This window comes from Diachasma alloeum, unplaced genomic scaffold (genome assembly GCF_001412515.2).
Source record: "Diachasma alloeum isolate Michigan unplaced genomic scaffold, Dall2.0 Dall_scaffold_00439, whole genome shotgun sequence".
Classification (NCBI taxonomy): Eukaryota; Metazoa; Arthropoda; class Insecta; order Hymenoptera; family Braconidae; genus Diachasma; species Diachasma alloeum.
The window spans coordinates 225,765-237,600 of record NW_021680578.1 but is presented as its reverse complement, the minus strand read 5'-3'; the positions used below and the strand labels follow the sequence as shown (position 1 = coordinate 237,600).

Below are 11,836 nucleotides of genomic sequence, written 5' to 3'. Positions count from 1 at the left end.
GCTCCTAACTGAGATTACGAAATGAAACCGATGTCATTTATTAAAAATGTCATTCTCAATCTGTAGACTTTGGTTTCATTCCTTCATCGCAATTAGGGAGGGGAGAAATTAATTTTTGAATGAGAAGAACTTGTTCGGAGTTACTGCGNAGAACCCCTCCGGTCTCACTCGACGTCGGAGAGCCGTTCGGGGTTTCTCCGCGCTTTTGAAAATTCATTCCTCCGCTCCTAACTGAGATTACGAAATGAAACCGATGTCATTTATTAAAAATGCAATTCTCAATCTGTAGACTTTGGTTTCATTCCTTCATCTCAATTAGGGAGGGGAGAAATTAATTTTTGAATGAGAAGAACTTGTTCGGAGTTACTGCGCGTTTTGAAAATTCATTCCTCCTCTCCTAATAGAGACTAGGGGAATGAAACCACTGTCATTTATTGAGAATATTATTCTCGATCGATAGATGTGGCGTTCAATCCCTCCTCGCAATTATTGGTGATGGGGTGGTGGGGGGAGGGATGAATTTTCTAATCGGGCAGCCCCTCCGCGCTCACTCGACGCCGGAGAACCGTTCGGGGTTACTCCGCGCTTTTGAAAATTCATTCCTCGGCTCCTAATTGAGTAGGATAGGATAGAATTTCCCGAAGATTCCAAAAAGCTTCATTGTTCTTCGTGCATGAAAAATGGGGATCTTCGGAAAACTCCTTGCGATCGCAAGACTTTTACCGATTTATTTTTCTCCGTGTGACGTCCGTATAAAAGATCAAAAAATCAATTTAACAATGTGATAAATGGAGTGGCGAGAAAAACGTGAATATCTCGGAAATTAGATGCGATCAAATGGGCCCTTTTCACGTGGACGTACACATATAATTCGACTGAAATTTTCCCCTATAGAAAAATAAATGTCCGTAACCGAGGGTTACCCATTGGTTTTTGCGTCAATTCGCGGCTTCTTCTTCAACTTAGTATATCCATGATAGACTCATTTGAAAGCTTATTAAATCCGCTTCAAATTGACACCTGATTCATCCAAATTCGACCATTTTTCATTGACTTACAAGAGTTTTAGGCAAAAAATGAATTTTTATGGTTTACTTGAAAAATTAACTTTGGATGGATTTTTTGGTACTTCTAATTAGACTAGACGGGAATATTCATACATCATTTTGAAGGGAATTTCATGCCCTTCAAAATATTATATGCTAAATGTTATTTGCTTCAATTTTCATCGAGTTATTGCAGATTGTTTCCATTTTTTCCGTTACGTCATACTTCAAAAATGACAGTTTTTACTATTTATCGAGGCCTTAGACTTGACCAACGGGGATTTATCATATGTCGATTTGAAGGTCTCATCGAGATCTTCAAATTGATATCCTATATTATCTGCCCCATCACCTAAATTAATTGTTATAAACGATAATGTGGCGATTTTAGCATGTCACACTCTGAAAATTCCGTTTCTTTCCACTTAAATAGCAAGATTTGCTTGGTTTGTGTTAGAATCTGGGAAGATGTCTCATTCTTAGGTCAAAATATATCAAAGTCTCTTGGAATTGATCCTTGATTTATCCAATTATCTCCATTTTTCATCGACTTTTGTGAATTTTTACACGAAAATTGAATTTTTATGGTTTACTCTAAAAATTCACTTCGGTTGGGGTTTTCGGTACTTCCCAGTGGACTAGACGGGAATATTCATCCACCATTTTGAAGCGCATTTTATGTTCTTTAAAATGATGTATGATAAATATTATTTACTCCAATTTTTATTGAGTTATTGCAGATTATTTCCATTTTTCACGTCATGTCACACCTTAAAAGTGACAATTTTTACCATTTATCGACGCCTTAAACTTGACCAACGGGGATTTATCATATACCAATTTGAAGGTCTCATCGAGATCGATGACAATCCGGATTCAATGGAATTCATATCGATTATTGCAGATTGTTACCATTCTTTACGTTATGTCACACGTAAAAAATTACAGTTTTTACCGTTTATGTAGGGTTCAGATTTGACTAGAGAGGATATGTCATACATCAACTTGAAGGTCTCATCGAGATCTTCATATTGATACTTTATATTATCCATTCGATTCACTAGATCAATTGTTATAAATGATGATGTAACGATTTTAGCATGTCACGTATTGAAAAGTGTCAATTTCTTCCTCTCAATGACGAGATTTTCTCGATCTCTGTCCGAATCTATAGAGATATTTCATACTAAGCTGCAAATATATTGAATTACTTCAGCATTGGACCCTGATTCATTCATTTATTATTTATTATTATTTTCTGATTTGATTATCAGTAGAAATCGTATATCAGTTGTGAAGCTCATTTTTCGCAAACTCATGAGATTTTTTGGCAAACATTTATTCCTTCATGGGTTAGTTGAAAATTCAAATTGCGATGGATTTTTTTAGCCCTTTGAGTCGAATCAGCGAGAAAATCAATAGGTCATCCTTAAAAGGCATTTTTCGTTCCTCCAATTGTGACGATGCGGATTGTAGACTTTATGGTTTATGTGTCAGATTTTGTAAGTCACAAATTGGAAAGTTGTTATTTCAGTGTTTTGTCCTTGACACCAGTCTTTCTCGTAGAATAACTCGTAGAAATTCTATGTCCGACATGAAGCTCATTGAATAAGCCCCAAATTGAGAGATTAACCACTTTATTTCAGCCATTTTTCGCAGACTTAGGAAAGTTTTAGGCGAAAATTGATATTTCTATGGAAACAAAATCAATATGACATGTTTGGATATACTCAATTCAAATTAATGAAATCTACTTGGTACGATTCTTGATTTAAGTAAATCTTAATCGGTTCGATTAGGGGCTTAATATTCGATTTGAATCAATAATTTTTTTCTGTGTATAGACATTACATTGGTTCCATTCGCTGGGATAATTGAAATTTTGATGTAGTTTCTTATTGGTGCATTTGTCAAGTGAGTTGGATCAGTCGATGCAATCAAGAATTTGAGAATTCTAGATTGAAGAACAGATACAAATATTTACATTAGTTCTTTAGTGTCGAATTCAGTATCAGAACTACGCGCCTAACTAGCGCGCGCGAAGCGTGCGTCTTGCCTAGTTTATAGAAATTTTTAATTTGCAATGACGAAATTCCTTGAAATTTCCGTATTACGGCAACGCGATAAAAATTCCCAATAAGTGTTCCCCGAATTTCCGCGAAAATATTACTGAAACCTACAGACATCATTCCTGATTTCAAGACTTTCCTTTGATTTTCAGGATCATGTCACTAGAAATTTTTTACAAAATGACTTAATTTTAACATTGCTTGCTCATTGCATTTCAGAAATGCAGCTGCCTAAAAAAGACACATCGATTCCTAGGAACAACGTTTTTTTTTCTCGGTAAATACAGACAATAGAGAAATGTCAGAGTGGAATTCCCGGATTTTTTTTCACTCTCGATTAATTTTTTAAAGATTCAAATTGATACTTGATTCATTCACATCGTTCCATTCCATCGGGAGATATTGTCGATTGGAGACAATTTTTTATGGTCACTGAAGGAGGCAAACCATTCATCTAAATCTCGCAATAATCTGCGAAAAATCTTATTCATTAATCTATTATTATTGAATTAATCCCATTATGTGTAGATCGCTGGAGAACAACGAAAACGTTCCAACCGTTCAAACGAGTTGGAATGTTTTCTCTCTCCTTCTTCTCCATTTTCTTTCTCACTCGCACTCGTTAAGTTTGGCGGAGGACGGGCACGTGCCAACGCGACGGAAACGACAATGAGTGGCAGCGAGCGCGACACATATTCCTTTCTCAAATATATATAATCGAACATTACTATAGTAAAAAAAAAACAAAATCTGCACAATTATTCAATAGAATCACTGGAAAACTAGAGTTTTCCAGCGACAGCGCTGGGATTTTCTATGAATTTTTTGACCTACGTGTCAATAATAAATATGTCCAGAAAAAGGAAAAGACTTTTAGATCATTAGATTCTGCATTCATTATACTATTGATTATAATATGTTCGATTTTACATTCCTGACAATTATTACAAAATGCGAGGAGCTACCGTATTGAGAACCCCTTTCCGGTTATCGACAAATTTATGCTCGGGCCCTACCATACCAACAGTTCCGTACGCTCCATCGTAGTCCATGCGCCACCGCTACGAATTTTGCTGTTGAACACTTTACATTGGCCCTGCTGATCTCCCCTATGATTTCTGTTACGACTTCCTCTAGATGAAGGAATATCGATACAAAATATCGGAAATCGACGCTCAAAATATCGATATCATGAGGTATCGATGCGGTACGCACATCCCTATATATCTTAACTTTGAGGTTACAAAACCCTCAGCGTGGTGTGCTCTAGTCTTAGAATTGGCAAAGTAAGCGTAATCATTACATTTTTAACGATTATGGCAACGTCCTCGACGATGGAATGTGGTGATTTCTTGGAATTTCAGGTATTTTTTTTGGGAAAACAATTTTTTTACTTCTCATCAGTGCAACGGAGTATGAGAATGCGAAATGGAATACTCCAATTTCAACACCAGCAAATTGCAAATATCTCTGAAATTACTGGGTTTAGTGAAAAATGTCATAAAAACTTTTTCACACTGCGCGAAATGCTCTTTTACACATTGCGAAAAATGTTCATCACATTTTTGGAGAACTCCGTAGTTTTAAAGATATTTAAGGAATAATGAAAAAGAAATTTGTTTGAAAATCGGGATATAAGGATTTTTGAATTAGTTCAACGAAATTGTTGATGTGTTCGAAATTGATTACTTGATTGCAATGAGTCTTATTTGGTGAATAAAATTCGACGCAAACGAAAATTACGAAAATGGATGCTTAATATGAATTAATTAATTCGTGCCTCTTGTTCAGTAAACTATCTAACAATCAGCAATGAGTATGTTGAGGATAAAGTTTCGAAATTAATTTTTGCAGCTGGAGGAATTCTGCGCAAACATTATCATTTGATATTTCGATCTTAGTAGTTTTAGAGAGTACTATCACAAAATAATGAAAAACTAATCATGCAAGAAAATCACTGAAAATCATCTTTTCAAAATCATCAACATCTCGAGGGTTAAATAACTCGATAAAAATAATTCCCCAGCATTGTGAAGTTCGGAACAGAATTATCTTTCAGAACACATCTCAATGTTTACCATTTATTTGCAATAGTTTTTGGAACATTAAATTAAATTTTCTAAATCACAAAAAGCACAAATTGATGAATGGAATTATCTCGTAAATGAGTAGTTGTATGAATAAATGTCAATAAACCTGTTTGTCGGTTGCAAAATTCTTTCCAAAATCCTTGATTTCTAGATAATTTTATGAAAACGAATCTATTATTTCTCAATCACTAATTGGTTCATGTTCTACAGGACGCACTCCAAAAAATGCGACAGATAGACGACAAAATAATCTACCTTTTGAATACAACAATACCCACTGAATCATTCAAGGGCCAGGTGGATGCAACATCAAATTGTAAGGACTTATTCCACCAGATTCAGTCTGGTCACTCCCAACGAGAGATAGCCATTAAAAAGTGTCTCAATACAACTCGAGACAGGGTCAAGAAGTTGAAGGATCAGAAAGACAATAACCCCAACGATATATTTATCCTGAAGAGTCTGAGGAAAGAGCAGAATACTCTGAGAATGCTTGAGTCAGAATTGAACGTCGAGGAAGTAGTCAAGAGCCGCACGAGCAAAATCTACCACGAGAAATGTCGTGGTTTCTACAAACCCAGTGAATGAGAGGCAATTTAATGATTCTATCATTTTTAGACCGACTTTAACCTGTTTTACTGGGTGCGGTAGAGACCAGTTGGCCTGATAGATAAATAGAGAAAATAATTTTTTTAATTGAACCCTCGAGATCATTTTCTAGGGGGTTTGTTAAAGATTTCTGCACATTTTTGCTGCATCTGTCGACAAAACACATGAAGTTGGAGTTGAAGTTGAAGGGGGTGGAATTCATTGAATTGTTATAATATATTGTAAATATAAACAGATTTTGATGAATTATCTGTGATCAGGTTTTTTATTTGAAGGCACTGTGAAATGAAACGAGTGAATTCGATGTTCGAATAATTTTTTGATGATTATCTTTGGAACTGAGAAAGATGGGAAGGGATTTGGCGATTGAAATCCAACCATTCGATATTTATTATAGTAAATAGTCTGGTAGCTATCAGAACTAATTGAGTAAATTTGATGCCATTTGTAAACCTAGCTCTGCAGCCATCAGCAATTTTATAACATTACATTTCCATCGTTTCAAGAATTTTCAAATCCAAAATATCTTCAGATCTTATGGGTGCTTTCGCCAATCATTGGTATTGTTCTGTACCTTGAAAATTTCAATTTTCTTGAAGCTTTCTCGAATAATTAACTCATGATTAAAAAGATGTAATTTTCGCCATTTTTAAAAAATTTTATGACGCTCACTACGTCATTTTTTTAGTTTTTGCTTTTAAATGGAAGCTTTGTAATCGTTCAACATTAAGTTTCCAAATTTTCGTGTCAGAGTAACTAAATATGGTCTAAAAAATCTAAATATGCGATTTGTAGATGGCGTATGTATGTGTGTGTACTTTTTTCAATTTTTTTTTCGTAATTTTTTTTATAGGAGCTCGATGAAATTTCATGAATTTTTCCATGCATATAGATGTTAACAGGCTCCATTCATCGACACCAATTACAGTTGAATTATTCTTAGAGTTTGTGAAATATTGGTATTTTTTCAAAAATAGATTATTCGATGCTCAGTCCAAGAATTGTTATCAGAATGAAATGAATCATGGCTTAAAAAATTGGTCTTGATAGCCTCCTGATTCTATCAGAATATGATGCGGATCGCATCTATCACTGTCGAGCTACAGCATATAGTTTGAGCTTTTTTTACAAATTTTTTTCATGATAAACTGGAATAATTAACAGTCATATCAATGAAATCATGGCTCAAAAAGATTTTTTTGATGCTTTCTCGATGAAGTGCAAAGATGATGAAAACAGCATAACTATATGAAGCTTTGGGTCATATGGAGGTCATATATGGGTTATATGGGGTCATATAAAAGTTGTACGGGGTCATATGGGGGTTATAGCAGGTCATTTGGAAGTTATCTGAGGTCATATGGTCTCATAATGGTGCTCATATGGGATGACACAGGGTCATATGGGGTTTATATGGGGTCATATGAGGATCGCATGGGGTTATACGGGAGTCATATGGAGGTTATATGTGGTCATATGGGCTCAGATGGGGGTCACTATTCAAAACAATAAAAAATAACAATAATAAATTTCAAAAATAGAGAATCCATTCGGAAGCATATTGCTAATTTGTTAGCAACATAAACTATACCCATATACAGAAAAAGCGATTATCCACTTGTTTGAGTTTTTGGCGACATTTTTTATTTCAACAGAGGTAATTTTATTATAGCTATCAATATGTATTTCAAATGGACCGACGGTAGTGGCCGTGCGGTTAGAGTGCTAGACTCGTATGGCAATGATCCGGGTTCGCTTCCCGGCACCGGCGGTCAAAATTTATAGCGCTCTAATCTCACAGTTTCACTGCCGAGCGGTAGTCCCGTCAAAAGGACGACTGTACCAGGGCAGGTTTTTCCCTCGAATGAAGTTTTCCCTCCCTTCGCCAAATGCGGTACAGGGGGTTGAGGGGGGGTGGGAAGGGAACAAATCGTAAAGACCCAAAAGGGTATACGAGATGAAAAAAAAAAAAATGTATTTCAAATGGAAATTTGCTGTTCTTTCGATTGAGCAACGAACCACTCCAATAGAGTGAGGTAGTTAAAATCGTGTTCAATCGAAGAAACGGGAAGTTTTGAAAATTGAAAAAAAAAATCTCTTCTGCCGAAACAAAAAAAATCATTAAAGACTCAACAAACGAAAAATGAACGTAGCAAGCGTAAGAAAACTGAAAAAATGGGTTGTTTTTGGAGTAGAAATTTTCCAATAGATAAGAGGAAATTGATTATTAGAATTGACTAGAGGTGTCATCGAATTAGTCTACGTTTTTTTTCTATTTGATAATTATTATCTTGGACAGTCAAGATTTCAATGAACATAGATTGTAAAGATCTTGTACGGAAACCATATGGGAAGCCTCAACAAAGTCAAAATTTTGAGGGTATCAAAACATACCAATAATTGGCGAAAACACCCATATAGTTGATTGCCCAAATTCTACATTCTCAATCATAAAAATTGAAGAAGGAAAAACACCTGATGTATGAAAAATGTCCAGAATGTACTGGAACTCCAAGCATTTCGACATAAAATATTCTCAATGTTTTAATATCCACAAATGAACAAAGATACTTTACAAATATCATGAATTCTATTAAAAGAAAATGTTTACCAGTGATGCGCCACATCACTCATAAGAGTTTATTCTGGCTCCTACGAGAATTAAGGGTTTTGTTGGGTTCATCATCCTACAGTTATCGATTGGATAAAAATCATGGCTTGTGTGCAGACTCTTCGGTCATTTTTTGACGGAACTCCTCGGTGATCTGCTTGCGGTAGTCGGTACGCGTGTGCTCCATGCTGTCCACGTATTCTTGCTTCAATTGTCTGCTTGATAGCACTGTACAGATGATGCAGATTAGCGAAAGCACAATCAACACATTCGCTACTCGAATTCTGACTTGGCTCATTGCGTTCTGTAACACGTCGTCTCTAAAAGATGAATTAATGTGGGAATGAGCAATTTGTTCGGTTACTTTGCCGATGGTTGATCACTTTATCGATTTCTCTCTAATTGTTTTTTATTGTTTAAAGTGCCCAAATCTACAAGATTTATTTACACTTTCAGTAATGTTCTATTAACTTCATCTAAATATTTACACTTTATACAATAATTGATTTATTTCTCTTTTTTAATACGCGGTTACGTTTGATTGGACAATCATGTTTATTTTACCTGCTTGGACAAACTTGTGTAGTATATTTAGGGTTTTCGGATCTGTAGATTTCAGGAAGGGCTTTACAGAGTTTGTTGTTGAGAGTTGACATTCTCTCAAATTTTCTACGAGTGTTGCTCTTTCCGTGTTAAAATTGCGACAGTGCCAAAAGATATGATCAATGTCTTGTGTTTCGAACTATAAGAATAGCCGGCATCAATGATATTCAGTCGTTTTAGGGAGGCTTTCAGGTGATTATGGTCGGTCTTGGCTTTCTCTCTAATTAATAGCTAATGTATTTACAAGGAATGAAATAGCTTATTAATTTGATAATGAAGCAATAAAACTGAAGAAATCGATTTCGGTTCGAAACAATGTTTCGTCTATGAAAAATATCTTGGAACTTGAGAAATTCTGAAATTATCATTATAACTATTTTTGTGGAACAACAAGCATGCTCTTAAGGGAAGTTTGCAATCTTTATCAAGGTTCGACATATTTACAGGAAATTAAAATGTGAGGTTTTCTATTTCATTACTAAATTAATGGATGAGAAAAATTGATTGACTTACGCTACATATTTGGGAACTTGGTCTTTACTCGGATATTTCTTCGTGGTCACGAGAATCCATTTGTCGAAATTTGAGACTTTGTGTTTGAAACCCCCTGAAATTAGATGGGAGGTTGATTAATCTGATGAATCCCAGAGATGAAGGGAAATGAGTGGAAACTTGACTATGAGTTTGCAGGTTGTTTAAGAATAATCTCAGGAACAGAGAGGTTTAGAGGAATTTCACTTTTTTAATAGATATTCTTGAAATGATCTGCATAAAACTTTCAGTTGGACGTGAAATTGTTATGAATTATGCAACCTCGGTAGGGAGTAATTTTAGGAGTAAATATTGAACGTTTTTTTTTTGTAGAGAAGAGAAAAGTTTACATTCAATATTATTTCATGATATTTTCTACATTATAATTAGTTTCTGAGATATTTACGCCATAAATCATATAAAATGTATGAGTGTACACTGTACAATCAACGAGTGACCACAGACGAAAATGTTAAAACTTTTTTTTCTTGAAGCTGAGAAACTCCTTTACAAAAAATGTTTCGTGACATTTTTTCGTAAATCTCTCCGCTCTGAAAATATTTTGATTAGTATCATTGTACCATTTAACCAGATGCAGTTATGGTTTTTCATACCTATGGTATGCTCCGGATTGGTCTTCGAGGGCTCCCCTGCAGATACTGGGTTGTTTGATATCGGTTTAGAATCCTTTGAAAGTGTGCTCAATGAGAAATTTCTGTGGCTTCTCAGAGAATTGGTGAAGCGAAGAGAATTCCACATAATTCTGAAAAAATTAACAGGTTAGAATTGAAATATTGCAATTTCAAGATAGTAATCAATGGAAAAGTTGATAATATGGATTGAAAATTGAATGGAGAGATACTTCAAGGTGAATAAGTGAATACTTACCTAAAACTACCCAGAGAATTCATAATATCACGTGAATAATATCAAAAGTGACTGTCGAGTGGCGAGCAGCTGATATAACTAGCGCCGCCGCGGCTGCGATGTTGATGCTCTTTTATTATGCCTTTTTTTTATTGTTCCTCTTAATAATTAATGATTCACCATCGTTCTATTATGTTGAGTGTTAACACGCATGAAAAAATTGTTGTATACCCACATTATTTCCTGATTTCCCACTTACGAAATACCCCCAATTTCCTAAATATCCTCAAAATCCTCCACAGTCGCAAATCCAGTCCTCATCCTAACCAAATAAGTCCGCACTTTCCTCATAACGCAAATGAAGCAATTAGGCTCCGACTGTCGCCAATGCCCCAGACGGACCCTAATATTTGTCCCAGATATTTGGCGCCTCGAAAAACCCCCACTCCTCAATTTTCCTCAGATCCGTCCTTTTTCCAAGACTCATGTCCTACAAAATAACTCTCCCTCAATTCAGTTCCAAATCACCCTCCGAACTTACAACACCTCCTAACTTAGGAGTCTTACTTTAATAAATCATGAACAGAATGATCTCGCTTCTCCGGCTCTCCTTATTATTAAATCGTTATTTCATCGAAATACGACAAAATTTCATCGAAATTCCTAGCGAATTCGCTAGACAATTCTACTGTAGTTCTACTGAACTTTTTATTAGTTTTTGGCCGTTTTCATCGAAATGTTCAGTAGAACATACTCTATAGAAAAAATCAATAGAATTCTATTTTTCTATACAACTTATTCTATAGAGATATTTTCTGTAGAATTTCCTTGGCTCACATTCTCTAAGTTTTTTTTGGTTAATTTTCTTAATGAAAAGAAAAGAAAAAATAGTGTGAAAAAAACATGGAAAATTTCAGCCGAGGAAGTTTCATATAGACAATATCTCAATAGAATAAGTTGTATAGAAAAATATATTTCTATTGAGTTTTTCTACAGAATATTTTCTATTGAACATTTCAATAGAAATGGCCAGAAGGTAATAGAAAGTTCTATAGAAATCCAATAGAATTGTCTAGCGAATTCGTTAGGATTTTCAACTGAATTTTTTCATATTTGAAGATTAATGGTAACAATGCGTCTCGGTTAATCAATTGTTTAACCCTCTATTATGAAAGTCTGCCTGAGTAGTACTTTTTTTGAGAATTTTTGTGCAATTGTTGTAAAACCCCGAGGTATTTCTCAAATTGGTTCTCCTTTCTCATTTCAATCAGAGTGCAGTAGTCAGTCACGTGACTCCTTCACATCAGTTTTGTTCAGGGAATTCCGCCTTTTCTTTTCAATTGTTTTCCCATTGTTTATCCAAAAATTCTAGAACATTTGAGAACTTTATCAATTTTTTTTTAGAAAACC

The 11,836-nt window shown here is 35.0% G+C and overlaps 2 protein-coding genes across 3 annotated transcripts; one reads left to right on the top strand and one right to left on the bottom strand.

Annotated features, from left to right (window-relative positions):
- Positions 1–4,310: 4,310 nt before the first annotated feature.
- LOC107042294 (coiled-coil domain-containing protein 58) lies at positions 4,311–6,070 on the top strand. Its single transcript, XM_015263292.2, has 2 exons — positions 4,311–4,479; positions 5,416–6,070. Exons 1-2 carry the CDS (start codon positions 4,432–4,434, stop codon positions 5,791–5,793), a joined length of 426 nt encoding a protein of 141 aa, XP_015118778.1. The 5' UTR covers positions 4,311–4,431; the 3' UTR covers positions 5,794–6,070.
- Positions 6,071–8,332: 2,262 nt separating this feature from the next.
- On the bottom strand, positions 8,333–10,957 carry LOC107042292 (UPF0389 protein CG9231). 2 transcript variants are annotated; one of them, XM_015263291.1, is made up of 5 exons: positions 10,686–10,957; positions 10,448–10,613; positions 10,174–10,322; positions 9,542–9,635; positions 8,333–8,745 (listed from the first exon to the last, which is right to left on the bottom strand). In XM_015263291.1, exons 2-5 carry the CDS (start codon positions 10,468–10,470, stop codon positions 8,526–8,528), a joined length of 486 nt encoding a protein of 161 aa, XP_015118777.1. In that variant the 5' UTR covers positions 10,471–10,613; positions 10,686–10,957; the 3' UTR covers positions 8,333–8,525. The 2 variants fall into 2 exon arrangements, with proteins under 2 accessions (XP_015118777.1, XP_015118776.1); XM_015263290.1 differs by having other exon boundaries at positions 10,448–10,957.
- Positions 10,958–11,836: the final 879 nt, after the last annotated feature.